The following is a 22,924-nucleotide window of genomic DNA, read 5'->3' as shown; positions in this document are numbered from 1 at the left end:
TGTAAAACAGCACACAATAAAATCAAGCCAAAAGAAATAATCTTCAAATAAAGTAGATTATAAAGTTTTATTATGTGTTTTAGTCTAAAAGAAAACTTACTCTCTAAAACAGAATTTCTAAAAGCAAGCAAAATGAAACCATAACTCAGAGATAAGACTTGTAATATCAAGTCATCTTCTAAATTTCAAATCTCCACACCAAACAGTAAAGGTACCTGCATGGATACCAGGCACTCTTACTTTTAAAGTATTCATCACATATTTTATTCAAAATATTAAAAGATACACACATCTCACATTATACCATGCAAGAGTTGAACTTACATGCAGTTTAATAATATCACTATGTACAGAATTAACCATTTATTAATTATAATTCTATAGTTTTCCTTTACATTCTGAAGCATACATGTGTATATAGACAAATATATAAATTTACCTATATCCACTGCCACCAGCAGCACACACACCAAACGTTCTAATGGTCCATAAGAAGTTTAAATTCTCTAGTTGCAAAGCCTACTGGATAAAATGACTTGGCCACTAGTCCTTTGTTAAATTCTATGTAACCTCAGAAGGCCATTTCAACCAGAAAAACCCTTTCTTCTGTTTCCACGATGTTCCCAAAGGTTACCTACCATAAAATCCTCTACTATATCCTGGAAGGGCCTATTCATCAGCACGTTACCTAGACCCAGCCAAGCAAGAGGCAAAAAAGAGATAATGTTTCAAACAATAAAGCTCTCTCCTTTTGGGAGTTCCTACATACTGTGATGGGAGAAAGGGGGAAAAAGTTATTCCATCCACTGAGAAATTATATGCCTTATTTTAATCATTGGTCCCTGTCAGGAGAAAAGTTTTAAAAGTAAAACTATTAAAAAGTCTACCAATGTATGACAATTTATCTAAGGAAATGTTATCTAAAGAAAATAAAAAAATCTGTAAATATGTATTACCTAACCTGCTCAACAAAGTTATAGGGGGTGATCACTATATAATCAAAATTGTTTGGTTTTCTTGTCTATTTTGCTTTGTAGATATGAACACTAAAGTGTACTACCGCTGCACTGGCTCACCATCAGATTTAACCAGTAGAATTACACTGGGTCACTTTTAATCTATAAAACAGACCATAGTGTGGTACTTTAATAAAAATAAGACTTTGCCATACTCTATAGCAAAATGAAATGAGATGATTGATTAGGCCACACAATTTGCTTTAAATCCTTAGATCTGTACGTACTGATGTGGAAAAATTCAAAATATGTACTTTATAAGAGAAGTTTAAAAAAGCAGAAGAAAGGGCAGCGCCTGTGGTTCAGTGAGTAGGGTGCCGGCCCCATATACCAAGAGCGGTGGGTTGAAACCCGGCCCCGGCCAAACTGCAACAAAAAAAAGCCAGGCGTTGTGCCAGCCACCTGTGGTCTAAGCCCAGGAATTACAAATTGTTGTGAGCTGAGATGCCACAGCACTCTACCGAGGGCGACAAAGTTGAGACTCTGTCTCAAAAAAATAAAAAATTAAATTAAAAAAAAAAAAAGAAGAAGAAAAAGTTCCATAAATGGTTAGATAGGCCAATTTCAAGAACACAGAGAGTTGAAAATTAAGGATAATCCTTAGAGTGGCTCTTTGGGTTATCTCTTCAACTATGCCAATTCAACATTTCAATAACTAAAAAACAGAGCAGATTTCTCTTTTTTTTTGAGACAGAGTCTCAAGCTGTCACCCTGGGTAGAGTGCCCTAGTGTCACAGCTCACAACAACCTCCAACTCTTGAGCTTAAGTGATTCTCTTGCCTCAGCCTCCCAAGTAGCTGGGACTACAGGCGCCTACCCCAATGCCCGGCTTTTTTTTTTTTTTTTGCTGTTGTAGCTGTCATTGTTGTTTGGCAGGTCTAGGCTGGATTCGAACCCACCGGCTCCAATGTACCAAGCCAGAACAGAGTTCTCAACAATGTTCTTATAATAATGTAGCTAACAGGGGCCTACAGGGGTGGCTCCTGTCTGTAATCCCAGAAAGTTGGGAGGCTAAGGGAGGAAGATTACTAGAGATCAGGAGTTTGAGAGCAGCCTGAGCAAGAGTGAGAACCCCTAGCTTAGGTGTGGTGGCCAGTGCCTATAGTTCCAGCTCTCTGGAAGTTGAGGCAGCAGAATTACTTGAGCCGAGGAGTTTGAGGTTGCAATGAACTATGATACTCCACCGCATTCTGGCCCCAGCAACAGTGAGACTCCAGCTCAAAAAAAAAAAAAAATCAACAGATAGCAAATCACAAAAAAGTTTTTCAAATTGAATGAAGTATATAATACAGTTTTATTTTTCCTAAACTGGTCCTTCAGTGCATACACGTATCCTTAAATATGCTGGCAAAAATCAATATTCATACCAAAAATTGAAGAGGTTAAAAATCAAGTGGTTAAGATTTACTGGCACTTGAAAAATTCTATAGATCTTCACCTACTGAAGGTCTTAGCATATACAAATTGCTAACAACAATTTAGAAGAAAATGATTTTTTTTTCCTGAATTCCTCTTTTACAGTCAAAGATACTGGCTTAGTGCCTGTAGCTCAAGTGGCTAAGGCACCAGCCACATATATCAGAGGTGGTAGGTTCGAATCCAGCCCAGGCCTGCCAAATAACAATGACAACTGCAACCAAAAAATAGTCGGGCGTTGTGGTGGGCACCTGTAGTCCCAGCTACTTGGGAGGCTGAGGGAAGAAAATCTCTTAAGCCCAGGAGTTGGAGGTTGCTGTGAGCTATAATGCCATGGTACTGTACCCAGGGCAACAGCTTAAGGCTGTCTCAAAAAAAAAAAAAAAAAAAGGTCAAATACATGGAGAAGATACAATGAAACTGAATGTTTTACCTTTTTATTTCTGCTTCTGTGAACTAACACTAATTTCTACATATTATAATTATTCATAGTCTGTTGTACAGACTAATTACAAAGACCTAGCTTCTAACTTTCACAAAAATAAGTAGAAACTACCAACCTTGCCGGGTGTGGTGGCTCACGCCTATAATCCTAGCACTCTGGGAGGCTGAGGCGGGTGGATTGCCTGAGCTCACAGATTCAAGACTAACCTGAGCACGAGTAAGACCCCGTCTCTAAAAAAAATAGCTGGACATTGTGGAGGGTGTCTGTAGTTCTAGCTACTCAGGAGGCTGAGGCAAGAGAATCACTTGAGCCCAAGAGTTTGAGGTTGCTGTGGGCTATGATGCAACGGCACTCTACCCAGGGTGACAAAGTGAGACTCTCAAAAAAAAAAAAAAAAAAAAAAAGACTATTAACCTTTTTTCTGCCTTAGATATATTATTTTCCTTTTGGCTTTCTTCATTAGGTTTTCTAATGTTTTCCTCACTAGAGATAAAAGGATGATCCTTGGGCATAGTACGAACTGTATTTTTAAAAAGAAATGTATCCCTTTAATTCTTAAAAAAAAAAAAAAAAAATACTTAGGGCCGGGTACATTGCCTCATGCAAATAATGTCAACACTTGGGAGGCCAAGGAGAGTGGATTGCCCGAGCTCACAAGGTCGAGACCAGCCTGAGCCAGTGTGAGACCCCATCTCTAAAAACAGCTGGGCATTGTAGCAGGCGCCTGTAATCCTAGCTACTTCAGAGGCTAAGGCAACAGAATCACTGGAACCAAGAGTTTGAGGTTGCTGTAAGCTGTGATGTTACAGCACTCTAGTTGAGGGCAACTCTGTCTCAAATATAAAATAAATTAAATATTTTTCATGTAATACAAATGATAATGCTTTAAAGGTCACCTAAAACTATGCACAACATGTAATATTCTATTAATAAGACTTTCCTCCTTTCAGTGAAATATGTCCTGTAATTCAACCTGTTACATATGTTTTTTTTTTTTTTTTTTGTAGAGACAGAGTCTCACTGTACCGCCCTCGGGTAGAGTGCCGTGGCGTCACACGGCTCACAGCAACCTCTAACTCTTGGGCTTACGCGATTCTCCTGCCTCAGCCTCCCAAGCAGCTGGGACCACAGGCGCCCGCCACAATGCCCGGCTATTTTTTTGTTGCAGTTTGGCCGGGGCTGGGTTTGAACCCGCCACTCTCGGCATATGGGGCCAGCGCCCTACTCACTGAGCCACAGGCGCCGCCCATCAACCTGTTACATATGTTAATTGAGGTTTCAAGAAAAACATTTTTAAATGACAAAAAAAAAAAAAAAAAAAGCTAAGAGTCCAGAAAAGAAAGCAAATAGCCAATGGAAAAATCTCATCTGGAAACCATTTATTTAAAGAACAAAAACAAAAAGGGAACCAATTATACTAAAATATTAATCTCATAAAGCTGAAAATATTTATTAATTATCAAAAAAATCATGTGCTATGGCGGCACCTGTGGCTCAGTAAATAGGGCGCCAGCCCCACATACCGAAGGTGGCAGGTTCATACCTGACCCCAGCCAAACTGCAACAACAACAAAAAATAGCCGGGCACTGTGGCAGGTACCTATAGCCCCAGCTACTCAGGAGGTTGAGGCAAGAAAATCGCCTAAACCCAAAAGCTGGAAGTTTTTGTGAGCTGTGACACCACAGCACTCTACCGAGGGTGACAAAGTAAGACTCTGTCTTAAAAAAAATATATATATAGCCGGGCGTTGTGGCGGGCGCCTGTAATCCCAGCTGCTCGGGAGGCTGAGGCCAGAGAATTGCGTAAGCCCAAGAGTTAGAGGTTGCTGTGAGCCGTGTGATGCCACGGCACTCTACCCCAGGGCGGTACAGTGAGACTCTGTCTCTACAAAAAAAAAAAAAAAAAATATATATATATATATATATATATATAAAGTATAAAGTTATATATACAAAGACGTTATAAAGTCTTTCATTACCAAATGAAAAACAGACCCAGAAGTTTCTGTTAAATCTTGTCTCAGTTAACCAGAAAAATAAAATTACCCAAGTTCATTCTAGTCACTGTCGTTTTGGTAGAATACTGCTATAATGGTGCAATAATACTTTGATACAAAAGAATTAAATTTGAAGGAACAGGCTTCATGTGAAATAAATGGAAGACAAGTATGGTTGTGAATTACCTCTTTATCAAGATACGATAATACTGATTCTGTCTCATTCAGAAGAGCAACACTGCATTTTCCCCTGTAGAAAGAGAAAAAAAAAAAAAAGGTAAGAAAGACTACTTTCATCTTCCCAGTGTTGGCATACTCAAAACATGGAAGTGGTGCTAAGAAAGTAGATGGCAGGACGCAGCACCGTAGCACTGTGGTTATGGTGCCAGCCACATACACTGAGGCTGGTGGGTTCAAATCCAGCCTGGGCCTGCTAAATAACAATGACAACTGCAACAAAACACAGCCGGGCATTGTGGCAGGTGCCTGTAGTCCCAGCCACTTGGGAGGCTGAGGCAAGAGAATCACTTAAGCCCAAGAGATGGAGGTTGCTATGAGCAGTGATGCCACCGCACTCTACCAAAGGCGACAAAATAAGACTCTGTCTCAAAAAAAAAAAAGAAAAGAAACGAGATAGCAGTTGGGAAAACATTTAAATGCATATATTAAGACTAATTAGATCTGCTTTATAACGCTGGTATTGAGTAACCTACAAATTTACTTATTAATACGCTAGCCTATTGGGAGGAATTGTGTCAATAATAAATCTGTATAACATAGAACACGTCTATGTATTTCCTAATTATTCAAGGGAAAAAAAAAGTGCAATAAGACCTGCAGGCTAAGAATCAGTTTCTGAATCTATAAACAGATATTACAAAGTAATTTTACATTATACAAGGGATCTTCAGATGACAACAAACTATACAAACTAGTAAATAATATAGTGTCCAGAATTTTTAAGTAGCCATTGCTGGATATGTATGAATTATGAGGATGCAACTAATTTACCTTTTTTTTTTTTTTTTTTTTTTTTGTAGAGACAGAGTCTCACTTTATGGCCCTCGGTAGAGTGCCGTGGCCTCACACAGCTCACAGCAACCTCCAACTCCTGGGCTTAAGCGATTCTCTTGCCTCAGCCTCCCGAGTAGCTGGGACTACAGGCGCCCGCCACAACGCCCGGCTATTTTTTGGTTGCAGTTTGGCCGGGGCCGGGTTTGAACCCACCACCCTCGGTATATGGGGCCGGCGCCCTACCGACTGAGCCACAGGCGCCACCCGCAACTAATTTACCTTTAATGAAATTACGCTAAAGACTAGTTAATGGCTAGGTGCAGTAGCTGACACCTGTTTTCCTAGCACTTAGGGGAGGATAAGAAGGATCAGTTGAGGTTAGGAGTTTGAGACCAGCCTGGGAATCATAGCAAAGCACCATTTCTTTCTTTTTTTTTTTTTTTATTAAATAATAAACACATAGATCATGTATACATTAATGCATTTATGGGGTACAATGTGCTGATTGCATATAGAATTAGGTAAAGGCCCATTTCTATGAAAAAATAAAATTAGTGAAGAGGATGGCACACAACTATAGTTCCAGGTATTTAGGAGGTTGAGGCAGGAGGATTGCATCAGCCCAGAAACTCAGGGCTTCAGTGAGCTACGAAGAAGCTGCTGCATTCTTAGGTCAGGCAATGGGGCAAGACTGTCTCCAAAAAGAGAGGTAAAAGGGACTAATTAAAATTTAAACACAAGGAACTTCTATAGAGCAAGGGGCAAAATTAAAGATCTACGATTCATGGGCTTAAAGTCTGACAGCATTTGCCTTGAATCTGAGTTTGGAAACAAATGTCTATTTTATGAAAGCTTAACTAGACTCTGAAAAAAATTAAAGTTATTCAGGTAGAGAAATTTATGACAAGCACTTTCAAAATGATCCTCATCAGCTTGAAAAATTTAATACAGCTACAAACGTGACAGGAGAATTATGACAGATTATTCAGACTATAGATACCGGTAAGATCACAGTATCATAAAAACATTTGATTTTCTGGCTTCTGACCCCACGTTCCATCAACCTTTCGGGGCAACAGTCATCATGTTCCATCAGCGTGCGGACTTTGTAGCACCCGAGCTTGCAATGCTAGGACCCAAGGGGACATGGGCATGCTGACGGTGGTGGAAACCGAGGAAGATGGTTTAGGGCAGCAGTTCTCAACCCGTGACTTGTGAAAATACATCATAGCACTAGGAAGGTTAAGAACACCACTGGCTTAGGGGAAGCAAAATATGCCATCATCAACTCCATGTTGGACCAGATCAATTCCTGTCTGGACCACCTGGAGGGGAAGAAGGACCACCTGCACTCCCACCTCCAGGAGCAGACACACCTTGAGTTCCAGCAGCAGCTCAAAAGGCCCCCACAGTGATGCCAGGCTCTAGGTCCCAGGAGTCCTCAACCAGGCCTCCACTCTGCCTCCCTGGGTCAGGCTCTAGCATAGGCACTCACCCGCTGGCTTAGACACATTCTCAAAGGTTGGCTGTTGGTAGATCTGCCTGCTTGGGCCAGCCTCTACAGCCCGGCACCCCTCCTGAGGCCAGGTGTGGGCCTGTAACGCAGCCACCTGCCTGCCTCCCCAACTCCTGGACACTCCCCACCCTGTCCAGGCCTTCAGCATTCACATGAAATGGGTCTTCCACAAAAACATAAATAAAAATAAAAACATTTGATTTTCTAAACAAAAGTCACAATATGCCTCAAAAAGCCAGTATGTGAAAACAAATACATACAAAGCTGGAAAAGTCTGAATTACCATAGTGAAATATAATTCATAGGAAATAATTACCAAAAGCAAAATAAAATACCAAAGAAAGAATGGTAACACATAGGTCAAAAATTAGTTTTTCTAACCATTTTACAACTCCATACCCCTTAAATTTTAAAAATTCTCCTCATAAAAACATCTTCTCATAATTACAATAGGTTTTCACTTAAGAATGCTTTCTCATAAACATTTGCTATTTCCATATTATTATTATTATTATTTTTTTTTTTTTTGTGGTTTTTGGCCAGGGCTAGGTTTGAACCCGCCACCTTCGGCATATGGAACTGGAGCCCGAATCCTTGAGCCACAGGCGCCGCCCTATTTCCATATTATTCTAACATATTTCTAATTTGGTTACCAGGAGTTATAAAGGTTTTCTGTTTTGCTAATATATTTTATTCATGTATATTAATGAAGCAGAAAAATTACCATTACTTTAGCACACATAACAACATTCAAAGTCAACAGTTACCTAATGTGCTCTTACAAAGGACAGACCTACAAGCAGGGAAATTGCTGTTGCCATTAGCACATACATCTATCACTGCCATGACCACGTGCTCACATATGAAACATGCTTAAGTAATAAGTGGGGTTGCTAAAAATAGTTTTCATTTACTTTTTTTCCCTTCAATCAGAGCTGACAAAGCAATATTTTCAATACTTAATCACCTAGAAGAAACAAAACTCTTCTTTTTTTTTTTAGTTTTGGTTGAGCTGGGCTTGAACCCGCCACCCCTGGTATATGGGGCCAGCGCCCTACTCCTTGAGCCACAGGCGCCACCTGAAACAAAACCTTTTGCAGAGACCACTGTTTCTTTTTTCAAGGCTAGTCAAGCGAAGCAGTGAAACTGAAGAGGAAACAAAGAAATCTGTAACTGGTTTTGATCAACTCATTGTAAACACCACTGTACACAAACTTGCAGATACCACTGTCTTTAAAAGCCGCTTGAATATTAAGGATTAACAGACAGTGAAAATTCATATAAACAAGTAACATAGTCTCCCCCAAATGATTTTTTTTTTTTTTTTTTTTTTTTTTTTTTTTTTTGTAGAGACAGAGTCTCACTTTATGGCCCTCGGTAGAGTGCCGTGGCCTCACACAGCTCACAGCAACCTCCAACTCCTGGGCTCAAGCGATTCTCTTGCCTCAGCCTCCCGAGCAGCTGGGACCACAGGCGCCCGCCACAACGCCCGGCTATTTTTTTTTTGGTTGCAGTTTGGCCGGGGCTGGGCCTGAACCCGCCACCCTCGGTATATGGGGCCGGCGCCCCACCGACTGAGCCACAGGCGCCGCCCCCCCCAAATGATTTTAAAGGACAAAAAGATTTAAACTAAAATATCAAATCCTCATTTTCATAATTATATTAAGAGATAAGGAAATGCTGGTTACACTGAAATTTAAATTGTTTGGGGGAATGTAGTTTTTATGCAAACATGAGAGGATAATAAATAGGTGACTTTAATTTTTAAATTTTCCTTAACATGGCTATATTGTACTTTTACCCAAATAAAAAAGGAAAAGCTAATGCTTAAAATTTTCATGTACAGGGCGGCGCCTGTGGCTCAGTCAGTAAGGCGCCGGCCCCATATACCGAGGGTGGTGGGTTCAAACCCAGCCCCGGCCAAACTGCAACCAAAAAAAAAAATAGCCGGGCGTTGTGGCGGGCGCCTGTAGTTCCAGCTACTCGGGAGGCTGAGGCAAGAGAATCGCTTAAGCCCAGGAGTTGGAGGTTGCTGTGAGCTGTGTGAGGCCATGGCACTCTACCGAGGGCAGTAAAGTGAGACTCTGTCTCTACAAAAAAAAAAAAAAAAAAATTTTCATGTACATATATTAGCAGCTAACAAAGTAAGAGGTTATTTTGTGAAGTAAATATGAATATGTAATTAACATATGTACTGCCATGCCAAGAGTTGTTGATAAAAAGTGTTTTTAGGGTGGCGCCTATGGCTCAACAGTAGAGCGCTGGCTCCATATGCCGGAGGTGGCAGGTTCAAACCCAGCCCAGGCCAAAAACTGCAAAAAAACAAACAAACAAACAAACAAAAAAAAAAAAAACCTTTTTTTAAAAAAAGTGTTTTTAAAAGAGATTTAAAGCCTTGGTTTCCTTTATGCCAAACAAATCTTGGCTAAAAGACAAAAACGTGATGAATTTTAAGCTAACCCCAACCTAAAGGAACTATTATCAAATTCTAAATATAGATATCCCCATTGATTTATACTGAGCCTCAAGCAATGGACCTAATTGTGTCTCTTCCAATGGACCTAATTGTGTCTCTTAAACCTTAACGAATAAAGATACCCAAACATGATACGAAGCATATAACAGACTACAACCCAAAAAAAGATAACCTCCAGTCCATTCATACTGCTTTTATACACAGAACAACAAAGAAATACAGAATTGATGTAAGGAAAATAGACTTTCTCACAATTCTTTCAAAAAGTTTTTGATTGGGGCAGCACCTATGGCTCAGTGGGTGGGGTGCTGGCCCCATATACCCAGGGTGGTGGGTTCAAACCTAGCCCCGGCCAAACTGCAACCAAAAAATAGCCAGGCGTTGTGGCAGGCACCTGTAGTCCCACCTAGTCGGGAGGCTGAGGCAAGAGAATTGCTTAAGCCCAGGAATTGGAGGTTGCTGTGAGCTGTGACAGCACAGCACTCTACAGAGGGTGATAAAGTAAGACTCTTTGTCTCTACAAAAAAAAAAAGTTTTTGATGGCTTGGCACCTATAGCTCATGAGTAGGGTACTGGCAACATACATTGAAGATGGTGGGTTTGAACCAGGCCCAGGCTTGCTGAACAACAATGACAATTACAACCAAAAATAGCCGGGTGTTGTGGCAGGTGCCTGTAGTCCCAGCTACTTGGGAGGCTGAGGCAAGAGAATCACTTAAGCCCAAGAGTTGGAGGTTGCTGTGAGCTGTGACACCATAGCACTCTATCAAAGATGACATAGTAGGACTCAGTCTCGAAAAAATAAAAAATAAAAATAAAATAAAATGATTCCAGAGTATTAGATCTTTTTTTTTTTGAGACACAGTCTCACCATGTTGCTCTCGGTAGAGTGCTGGGGCATCATAGCTCACAGCAACCTCCAACTGTTTGGAGAAACAGTCCAAATTTTGATGGTATATAATTTCTAAAACAACATCACATGCCTAACAAAGTATCAGCTAAATGTCAGAAACATTTTCAGATATGCAATGATTAAAAATTTTTACATTTTAAAAGACTAATAAAAAGGCAAAACAATTATTAACTCCAAAGAAAACAAAAAGTTATACAAGAAAGGATATATGGGGAACAACTGCATGTTTCTCAAACACAAAGGTTGGTTATTAAGTAAATTAAAGCTGTGATAATACTGAAAACACAAGGCAAAGGAAATACGGAAGGCAGAGGAAGCAAAGAGAAATTTCTAAAACTTAAAAAAAAGTAGCAAAATAAGAATGATATAAATGCAGAAACCACTATCACAGGGGTTCAGAATGAGTACAGAGGAGGAATCAAGCCTATGATTGCTTTGGATATTATTAGAAAGCTATATATACATATACTTGGTGTTATTAATAAAAAATAATAGGGTTCAGAGCCTATAGCACAGTTCTTACAGCGCCGGCCACATACACTGAGACTGGCTGGTTCAAAACAGGGCCTGGCTGGCTAAACAACAATGACAATTGCAAAAAAAAAAAATAGCCGGACGTTGTGGTGGGTTCCTGTAGTCCAGCTACTTGGGAGGCTGAGGCAAGAGAATTGCTTAAGCCCAAGAGTTGGAGGTTGCTATGAGTTGTGACACCACAGCACTCTACCGAGGGTGACAAAGTGAGACTGCCTCAAAAAGAAAAAAAAAGAGAGAGAAGGCCAGGTGTGGTAGCTCACGCCTGTAATCCTAGCACTTTGCGAGGCTGACCCAGTGGATTGACTGAGCTCAGGAATTTGAGACCAGCCTGACCAAGAGCGAGACTCTGTCTAGCTGGGTGCTGTGGCAGGTACCTATAGATCCAGGTACTCAAAAGGCTGAAACAAGAGAATTAATCCCTTGAGCCCAGGAGTTTGATGTTGCTGTAAGTTAGGACTCCACAGCACTCTACCAAGGGCAACAGAGTGAGACTGTCCCAGAAAGATAAATAATAAAAATAAATTTTATTTTATTTATTTTTTTTTTTGTAGAGACAAGAGTCTCACTTTATGGCCCTCAGTAGAGTGCCGTGGCCTCACACAGCTCACAGCAGCCTCCAACTCCTGGGCTTAAGCGATTCTCTTGCCTCAGCCTCCCGAGCAGCTGGGACTACAGGCAACCGCCACAACGCCCGGCTGTTTTTTGGTTGCAGTTTGGCCGGGGCCAGGTTTGAACCCGCCACCCTCGGTATATGGGGCCGGCGCCTTACCGACTGAGCCACAGGCGCCGCCCCAAAAATTTATTTTATTTTTAAAATAAAATAAACCAACATCATATGCCTAACAAACATCATATGCCTAAGCAAAGTAGTCATTTGTGCACTGTACCTCACTGTCATCTAACGAGATACCGTGCACAAATGTGTATGAATACTACACCAAGGGAGCAAGGATTACTAATGATGACCCGACAACAGGTCTTCTCAATTTTGCCAACACTGACGTTTTAGGCCAGGTAATTGTTTGCTGTGGAGGCTGTCCTCGGCACGGTGGATGTATAGCAGCAGCCCTGGCCTCTGCCCACAAGATAATAATAGCACCACCACCCCCATATTCAATCGTTCTAATGAAAACTATGATACAAAATCATCCCTAGTTGAGAACCATCACTCTACATTGTGGAATTAATGAACTACAATTTTCTTAAATAAATGTTGGCAACAACAAGCATTTAAGATTATCTACATAAGGCTGGGCCTGGGTGATTCACGCATGTAATCCTAGCACTCGCAGAGGCAAAGGTGGGAAGATTGCTTTAGCTCGGGAGTTAAGAGACTGCAGTGAGTTATGATGTGGCCATTGTGCTCTAGCCTAAGCAAGATTCTCTCTTTAAGAAACAAACAAAACAAAAAGATTGCCTACATAAATGAAAGGATATGATTTTATTGGTCTTTAAATTATAAAACGGAGAAGGAGAAAGAGTATAAAGAAACCGGAAAATCTTTAAACATTTTTATTCAAAGATTTATTTTTCTATTGTTAAAACTGCTTTAACAGATGTTTAATAAAAATTAAAAGGAGACACACACAAAAAACTGTAACATCTGTTCGAGTAGGTAGGGAAATGAAAACAAAGAAAAAGATGTTTGGGCTTAATGTGATAGATGAATAGATTTGGGGAAGAAAAATGATTGACAAGCAGTGTTTTAGGAAGCTCATTCTGCTTCTGAATATGGAAAGCACTAAAGAGACTATGATTTTGAAGATTTAATAACAAATATGAAAGCAACTATCAAAGAAGAATAAAAAAGGGAAAAATCTTTCACTTGATACCACTATCTCCTTTCATAACAGTAACTGGCTGATGTTTTTATTTTTTTGTGAGACAGAGTTTACTCTGTTGCCCTGGGTAGAGTGCTGTGGCATCATAGCTCACAGCAAACCTCAAACTCTTGGGCTCAATAAATCCTCTTGACTCAAGTTTCCTGAGTAGCTGGGACTATAGGCGACCCCCCACCATGCCTGGCTATATTTTAGAGACGGGGTCTCGCTCTTGCTCAGGCTAGTCTCTAACTCCTAGGCTCAGGCAATCCACCCGCCTCAGACTCCCAGTGTGCTGGAATTACAGGTACAAGCTAACCCGCACAGCCAAGATGTGTGATCTCTTGAAAGAAGGTAGTAAAGACAGGGGCAATGGTTGTGCACACTGTTGATGTACTGAATGCCACTAAATTATACACTTATGATGGTTAATGGTTAATTTAGAGTTATAAGGATTTTATCTCAAATTAAAAAGAAGGATCAAGTTTTATTGAAATTGGTGGGCGTGGTGGCTCACGCCTGGAATCTTAGCAATCTAGGAGGCTGAGGCGAGTGGACTGCCTGAGCTCACGGGTTCCAAACCAGCTTGAGCAAGAGCAAAACCCCATGGCCAAAAATAGTCGGACATTGTGGCAGGTGCCTGTAGTCCCAGCTACTCGGGAGGCTGAGGCAAGAGAATCGCTTCAGCCCAAGAGTTTGAGGTTGCTGTAAGTTATGATGTCATAGCACTCTACCGAGGGTGACAAAGTGAGACGCTAAATCAAAATAAAAAAGAAAGATTTATTAAAATTAATAAATTACACTGCTTTGTCAAGAACATACTTAAGTGGAATATTTTTTATTTTAAACTGTGACTGTGCAGCACTGTAGAGCAAAACAGCTACCAGCACAGAATAGCAGCACTGACAGCGATCTGTGCTGTGGGATCAGTAGTGCCAAATCAACTCTGGAAAAGAGGAAACAGCATCTTACTATTACGAAAACAGCCCTGATTTCACAAACCCACTGAAAGAATCTGGGGGGATACCCAGGTATACATTACTTTGAGAAACATTTCTTTTCATTGCTGTTTATCCTTCCCATTTCCATAAATTCTAGAACCAGCTACTCAATTTACACACATACAACTCTGCTGACATTTTATTTTGAACTATATTCAATCTTTGGGTCAATTTGGGGGGAATTAATATATTGGCATAACATATCCTGCATTTAAGAAAGCTTTTAATCCTTTCAGCAGCCCTTTACAGTTGGTATGTGGAAGTTTTACATATCTTTCTTTTTTTTTTTTTTTTTTGTAGAGACAGAGTCTCACTTTATGGCCCTCGGTAGAGTGCCATGGCGTCACACAGCTCACAGCAACCTCCAACTCCTGGGCTTAAGCGATTCTCTTGCCTCAGCCTCCCGAGTAGCTGGGACTACAGGCGCCCGCCACACGCCCGGCCATCTCTTGGTTGCAGTTTGGCCGGGGCCGGGTTTGAACCCACCACCCTCGGTATATGGGGCCAGCGCCCTACCGACTGAACCACAGGCGCCGCCCACATATCTTTCTTTAGATTCATTCCTAAGTGTTTGATGTTGAATGATAACATAAATGATATCTTTTTAAATTCTGTTTTCTAACTGAAATATATACACCATATACACAAAACAGATATAAAAAGTAGAACAGTAAAGCTTCTAGAAGAAAACACAGAGGAATATCTTTATAATCTTAAGAAATCTTTGTCTGACTCGGCACCTGTAGCTCAGCATCTAGGGTGCCAGCCACATACACCAGAGCTAGCAGGTTTGAATCCAGCCCAGGCCTGCCAAACAACAATGACAACTACAACCAAAATAAAAATAGCCGGGTGTTGTGGCTGGCGCCTGTAGTCCCAGCTACTTGGGAGGCTGAGGCAAGAGAATCACTTAAACTGAAGAGTTTGGGAGTCCCAGCTACTTGGGAGGCTGAGGTGGGTGGATTAGCTGAGCCTAGGAGTTAGAGACTAGCCTGAGCAAGAGCGAGACCCTGTCTCTAAAATATAGCCAGGCATGGTGGGAAGCACCGATAGTCCCAGCTACTCAGGAGACTTAAGTCAAGAGGATTTATTGAGCCCAAGAGTTTGAGATTGCTGTGAGCTATGATGCCATAGCACTCTACCGAGGGCAACATAGTAAGACTCTTGACTCAAAAAAATAATAATAATAAATCTTTGTCTATCCAAAGACAATGACAATGGGTTCGTTTTTTGCCTGGGTGTTCTTTCTCTGTAACTATTCTTACTCAAATTTCATTCTGCTCCTTCATCTGTATCAAATCTATCAGGCTGGGTTGTCAACTCCTAAAGAATGAAATTTCTGCAGCATTTATTTAACTCTTCTCTTCTCTTACCATTCTAATGCATTCATTTTGCAATAATATTCCTAACATATTTAAATGTTGATGAACTAACCTAGAAAGAGCAAAGTTGGCAACAGTTGCACTGAAGAATAAACATTATTTAACATTACAGACTACACGTAAATATCTAGCTCCTTCACCACTCTACATGTGGCCAGCAACACATAGCCAAAAATCTAATCGTATCTGTGATTAGAAAAGAAAAAAGCAGCTGGACATACGGCTTTTAACTGTGTGAACATATGTGAGAGAGAGAGAACATATTGCTTTCATTATCAGAAAATAATTTTTTTATTTTTTATTTTTGAGACACAGTCTTACTTTGTCAGCTTGGGGTTGAGTGCTGTAGCGGGATAACTCACAGCAACCTCAAACTCTTGGGCTCAAGCATTCCTCTTGTCTCAGCCTCCCAAGTAGTTGGGACAACAGACACCTGTCACAATGCCCAGGTAAGTTTTTCTGTTTTCAGTACAGATGGTGTCTCCCTCTTATTCAGGCTGATCTTGAACTCCTGAGCTCAAGTAATCCACCTGCCTCAGCCTCCCAGAGTGCTAGGATTACTGCCATAAGCCACTGCACCCGGCCTCAGAAAATAAATTTTAATGTGTACTAATGCTGGTTTGGTGCCTGTAGAACAGTGGTTATGGTGTCAGCCACATACACGGAGGCTGGAAGATTCGAATCCAGCCTGGGCCAGCTAAACAACAATGACAACTATAACCAAAAAATATTTGGTGTTGTGGTGGTCACCTATAGTCCCAGCTACTTGGGAGGCTGAGGCAAGAAAATCGCCTAAGCCTGAGAGTTCGAGGTTGCTGTGAGCTGTGGTGCCATGGCATTCTACCGAAGGTGACATAGTGAGACTCGGTCTCAAAAAAATAAATAAATAAATATGTACTAATGCTAAGAAAACAGCAAAATGGGCATATAAGAATATGCTATGTGGGGAATATAAAGACAATAATTCTTGAAGATCATTTAGTATTTCATAACGAAAATATTTCATCTATATTCCCCTAACTTAGAAAAGGGTCTGCTATCAATGATATTAATAATTAATGTAGGAGTTTTCAGATTTCCACCAATCACCTTTTCATCTGAACAAATCATATTGTCAGGCAAAGAAGGGATAACAATGAATGTAAATAGGGCCAGGCAAGGATGGCTCAGGCCTGTAATCCTAGCACTCAGGAAGGCCTAAGCAGGTGGATTGCCTAAGCTCACAGGTTTGAGACCAGCCTGAAACAGAGCAAGACATCTCGCAGGCCCCTATAGTCTCAGCTACTTGGGGCTGAGTCCCAGTTACTCGAGAGGCTGAGGCAAGAGAATCACTTGAGCCCAAGTGTTTGAGGTTGCTGTGAGCTGTGACGTCACAGCACTCTACCCAAAGTGACGTAGTGAGACGCTACAGTCCCAGCTACATGCAAGGCTGAGGCAAGAGAATCACTTGAGCCCAAGTGTTTGAGGTTACTGTGAGCTGTGATGCCACAGCACTCTACCAAAAACAGTAGTGAGACTCTGCCTCAAAAAATAAATATATATATATATAAATTTTACCAGTGCTTTGTACTGTTTGTAGGATATAGTATATTACTAAATGACCCATCTCATTCTGAACGTGTTTTCATTCATTTCATGAATGAAACACGCTGTCTCTCTCCTTTCCCCCAAAAAAGGTCCCAAAGAGATTCTCACTGCTAAAGCCCTGTTTAACTCAAAAAGGTGAATCACTAATTACACAGAATAGTCTCGGGTATTGTCAAATCTATCTCTCTCTCTCCTCTCTACCCCCACTACAATCAGAAGCATCCAGTTGAATATTACAGTTCACAGACTACAAAGGACTTCAAGAATGCCCCAGTCACTTTTCTCCCATGTTCCGTGTAGCACCAAGGAAATTCTGGGCACTTGATAATGGTCCCTGAGTTGAAAAAGTCAGTATTCACCAAATTATCCCTCGTTGCTGCCAAAGAACAATGGGGCTTCAGTAATTTTCTCCTCTTAAAGCAGAAACAGACAGGGCATGACTTTAACATTAGCAAAATGTCAAGACCACTCCAATGTGCACTTGTTCTACATCAGCATGTGGGCTGGTTAGCACAGCTCCGTGCCTTGGCCAGAGACTGCCCCTAACTCCATTCAGCTGTTTAAAACTGAGAGCAGAGATGAAAAAAATGGGGCTCTGCACTATTCCCTCTCAACCTGGGAAAAACAAAAACAAAAAGCCCCACATGTCTATGTCTCTTCATCATAATTCAAAAGAATTACCACCTGGTAAATTCCTTAAATTTATAAATTGGGGCCTTATGTTCTTATCAAGTATTTAGTAAGCCCCCTAAACTAGAATACACATATATACAGGAAGTATATTCAAAAGCAACTGAATGATCATGGATACTATGTAATTTCTATGTTGAACACAGGAGTGCCTTGATAATTATATTTTAATATACTTTCTCAATCCTTATGGAAGATAAAAAATATACCAGGAGTTTTTCCATTCTGGGCAATCTGTTAAAGGAAACCAACGTTAGTTGTAAACAGATTCCAAGCTATCAGAAGGGTAAATTAAAAATATACTTGCATGTTTTGGATGCATTTTTAAAACCATTTGTCAGATTCTTCTTCTGGCAAGGTTCTTGTGATTAGCCACATAACTTCTTGAGCTTAAAATGAATCTTTATATTCTAGAACTCCCAATTAAATAATAAATGCATCTGGCTCTTTAGCATTTATTAGTTACACATAACTTTAAGAAAAATCTCAGGCAGCACCTGTGGCTCAGTGAGTAGGGTGCCAGCCCCATATACCAAGGGTGGCAGGTTCAAACCCCCAGTCAAACTGCAACAAAAAAATAGCTAGGCGTTGTGGAGGGTGCCTGTGGTCCCAGCTACTCAGGAGGCTGAGGCCAAGAGAATCGCCTAAGCCAGTGGTTCTCAACCTTCCTAATGCCACGGGTCTTTTAATACAGTTCCTGTAGGTCAAGACCCACAGTCTGAGAACTGCTAGCCTAAGCCCAAGAGCTGGACGTTGCTGTGAGCTGTGATGCCGTGGCACTCTACCGAGGGTAACAAAGTAAAACTCTGTCTCTAAAACAAAAAAAAAAAAAAGAAAAATCCAAAATATGCTTTCATATGTTCTATTTCTTTTTTTTTTTTTTTTTGAGACAGAGCCTCAAGCTGTCGCCCTAGATAGAGTGCTGTGGCATCACAGCTCACAGCAACCTCCAACTCTTGGGCTCAAGTGATTCTCCTGGCTCTGCCTCCCAAGTAGCTCGGACTACAGGCACTCACCGACAACGCCCAGCTATTTTTTGGTTGCAGCCGTCATTGTTGTTTGGTGGGCCCGGGCTAGATTCAAACCCGCCAGCCCAGGTGTATGTGGCTGGCGCCTTAACTACTTGAGCCACAGGCGCCAAGCCCATATGTTCTATTTCTTTGAGCAAAAATTATTAATGTACCATAATTTTCTTTTTGTTTTCTTTCTGGAGAAGTGGGTGAAAAGACTGTTTCTTTCTTTTAATGGGTAAAACGACTGTCCCCCCATTACCTGGTCCTATTATTTTCTTTTTTTTTTTTTTTTTTTTGGCCGGGGCTGGGTTTGAACCTGCCTCCTCCAGCATATGGGACCGGCACCCTACTCCTTGAGCCACAGGTGCCGCCCGGTCCTATTATTTTCTTCTAGAAAAGGACTTAAGGCACATAGAATATGCTAACTCTAGCACAGTATAAAAAAAACTAAGGCAAGTGATATTAACTATTCAAAAAGAACAAGATCAAGTTAATTCTAGAAAGATTTGGAGAAAAATTATTTCCAGTAGCTTTGTCATTATACTTCCTGCCATGGAAGAACTCTGGGTCCATTTCTGAGAAAAAGAAGTTATGTCTAAAGGTTCTGGGAGTGGGGGTGGAATGGAAGTAGAAATGAATGTGTCTGTATGCAGAAAGGCAGGCTAGCATCAATCCCAACACTGTGAACTAAAGAGGAGGGAGCAAACTGTTGGTACATTTTATTTCTGTATACATATAAACAGTTTTTACAAACATTATGACCAGTAGAGAGGTGGATAAAAGAGATAGAGATTATGCACAAAAGCTGAGGAGCTTTCTTAAACCTGAGAGGACTGAAACATCGCTTTCACCCATACACAAACACTACCCTGGTCACATGCTTTTCCCTGAAAACACCCAATGCTCCCCTGTTAACCTTCACCTGACCTGTGCCCCACACTGGCATCAAGGCTGTGTAAATGTCAACTCCTTTCTGAAGCTTTCCTGACCAAGGTGAGAATCCACCTGTCTTTGAGCTCAAACGTTATTGTATCTCCAAGATGCTACACCTATTATAGACTGCACTGAAAAATACTTCAACCGTACTTATGCTTAAGTTTATCACCACCAATAGATCATAAAAAACCATCACTTTACCTTCACAATCCCCAAAACAACAAACTAGGGGCTAGTTTTTTTCACTTTTGTATCCTATCAATGCATAGGTCCAATATCAATAGAATAATAAAGAACGTGAAGTTTTTGTCCCAGAAATCCTCAAAACTAAAAAGCCATATATGCTATGACATCAAGCACCACTAGTGCGTGGGAACCATACTTTGGGTTCTAACCTTTCAATTATTATTAATGACTATATCATTTTCTCAGACTCTCTAAAAATGCAGCATTTCCCAAAATGGTATCTTCTGGACACTACTCTATAGGATGCTAACAGATATTCAAATAAACTGGGAATGTTAAGAATAACACAGGGGCGGCACCTGTGGCTCAGTCGGTAAGGTGCCAGCCCCATATACCAAGGGTGGCGGGTTCAAACCCGGCCCAGGCCGAACTGCAACAAAAAAATAGCCGGGTGTTGTGGCGGGCGCCTGTAGTCCTAGCTACTCGGGAGGCTGAGGCAAGAGAATCGCTTAAGCCCAAGAGTTGGAGGTTGCTGTGAGCTGTGTGATGCCATGGCACTCTACCTAGAGCCATAAAGTGAAACTCTGTCTCTACAAAAAAAAAAAAGAATAAAACAAAGTTAAAATGGTTACTTTAGAGGCCGGGTGCAGCGGCTCACACCTATAATCCTAGCACTCTGGGAGGCCAGGCTAAGGCGGGTGGATTGCCTGAGCTCAGGAGAGTGCCCAGCTTGAGCCAGAAAGGAACCTCCTCTCTAAAAATAGCCGGGTGTTGTGGAGGAGACCTGTAGTCCCTGCTACTTGGGAGGCTGAAGCAAGAGAGTTGCTTAAACCCAAGAGTTGGAGATTGCTGTGAGCTGTGATGCCACAGCACTCTACACCAAGGGTGACAAAGTGAAACTCTGTCTCAAAAAAAAGAAGAAGAAGAAGAAAAAGGTTACTTTACTGCAGGTTTTTTTTTTCCATTGGCCCTCAGAAGTCACCTGTTGAAATATATTGGAGAACTTTTGCAGAGCTTTAATATACTAACATACATTATAAATGTCCAGGATAAAAAATAAATAAATAAATGTCCAGGATAAAATTCTATTATGAAGCCTTTAGTAAACTAATCTAAGCAAGAACCTGAGGAAAGTTTGGAAAATGCTTCAAGAGAAAATGTTCATTTAATTTTAACTTTTTGGTCACACTATTACTGACTTTACATTAACATCTAAAAACTTCTGGGCGGCGCCTGTGGCTCAAGGAGTAGGGCGCCGGTCCCATATGCCGGAGGTGGCAGGTTCAAACCCATCCCCGGCCAAAAAAAAAAAACATCTAAAAACTTCTTACCTGATATGTGTTGCAGGCAAAGATTCATATTGGCGTGACAAAAAGAGTTCCCTGTGTTTCAATTGATGTTTCTGTTTATCAGTCAAGTCCGGCTCAACTGTTGTTTCAGATTCTTCCTCAATTTCTTCTATATAAATGAGATTGAAAGAATTCTTTATTATAAAGCACATTATTTATTGAACATTAAGTTATACCAAATCATCATTTCATTATTTTCTTCAAACTAATCAAATTTAAATTTACATATTATGGTCATCGAATCAATTACAACCATAAATTTATCAGGGTCTCAAAAGAAGAAGAAAAACGGGCGGCGCCTGTGGCTCAGTGAGTAGGGCGCCGGCCCCATATGCCGAGGGTGGCGGGTTCAAACCCAGCCCCGACCAAACTGCAACCAAAAAATAGCCGGGCGTTGTGGTGGGCGCCTGTAGTCCCAGCTGCTCGGGAGGCTGAGGCAGGAGAATCTCCTAAGCCCAGGAGTTGGAGGTTGTTGTGAGCCGTGTGACGCCACGGCACTCTACTGGAGGGCAATAAAGTGAAACTCTGTCTCTACAAAAAAAAAAAAAAAGAAGAAGAAAAACTCCAACTTAACATGATACGCAATAAAAGGTCGAATACATTGGCTCAAGCCTTTAATCCTAGCTAGCACTCTGGGAGGCCGAGACTGATGGATGGATAACTTGAGCTCAGTAGCTGCAGACCAACCTGAGCACAAGTCAAGAGTGAAACCTGGGGACAGTGCCTGTGGCTCAGTGAGTAGAGTGCCAGCCCCATATGCCAGAGATGGCGAGTTCAAACCTGGCTCCCGGCCAAAAACTTCAAAAAAAGAAAAAAAACACTGAGACCTGGCCAGGCATGGTGGCTCATCTGTAATCCCAGAACTCTGGGAGGCCATATGTAATCCCAGAACTCTGAGAGGCCGAGGCGAGTAGATTGCCTGAGCTCAGGAGTTAGAGACCAGCCTGCGCAAGAGAGAGAAGAACTAGACCCTATCTCTAAAAAAAGCTGGGCGTTGTGGCACATGCCTATAGTTTCAGCTACTCGGGAGGCTGAGGCAAGAGAATTGCTTCACCCCCAAGAGTTTGAGATGTCTGTGAGCTATGATGTCACAGCACTCTACCCAGGGCAAGAAAATGAGACTCTGTCTCAAAAAAAAAAAAAGGAAGGAAGAAAGGAAGGAAGGGAGGGAGGGAGGAAGGAAGGAAAAAAGATACGTAACAAAAAAATTAGCCAGATATGGCATGTACCTGCAGTCCCAGCTATTCAGAATGAGACTGAAGCAGGAGGACCGCTTAAGTCCAAGAGTTTGAAGTTGCAGTAAGTTACAATGATGCCACTGCATTCTAGCCTGAGTGACAGAGCAAGACCTTGCCTAGATTAAAATAATAATAATAGGGCTGGGTGTGGTGGCTCACGCCTGTAATCCTAGCATTCTGAGGCCGAGATGGGTAGATTGCTATGAGCTCACAGGTTCAAGACCTGCCTAAGCATGAGCAAGACCCCCATCTCTAAAAAATACCCTGGCACTGTGGTAGACGCGTATAGTCCCATTACTTGGGAGGATGAAGAAGAGAATCACTTGAGCCCAAGAATCTGAGGTTGCTATGAGCTATGACACCAAGGTACTCTACCAGGGGCGACAAAGTGAGAC

General features: G+C 41.3%; 1 protein-coding gene across 5 annotated transcripts in view; it reads right to left on the bottom strand.

Annotated features, from left to right (window-relative positions):
- Window positions 1-22,924, bottom strand: part of MTA3 (metastasis associated 1 family member 3) — a 190,223-nt gene that overhangs the window by 116,463 nt on the left and 50,836 nt on the right. For all 5 annotated transcript variants that reach the window (XM_053588513.1, XM_053588514.1, XM_053588517.1 and 2 more), the window contains 2 exons: window positions 21,274-21,400; window positions 5,061-5,124 (listed from right to left, as the gene is read on the bottom strand). In XM_053588513.1, coding sequence (XP_053444488.1) covers window positions 5,061-5,124; window positions 21,274-21,400 — 191 coding nt within the window. The remainder of the gene's footprint in view (window positions 1-5,060; window positions 5,125-21,273; window positions 21,401-22,924) is intronic.

The sequence above is a fragment of the Nycticebus coucang genome, chromosome 4 (genome assembly GCF_027406575.1).
Source record: "Nycticebus coucang isolate mNycCou1 chromosome 4, mNycCou1.pri, whole genome shotgun sequence".
NCBI lineage: Eukaryota > Metazoa > Chordata > Mammalia > Primates > Lorisidae > Nycticebus > Nycticebus coucang.
This window is presented reverse-complemented; position numbering and strand designations above follow the sequence as displayed.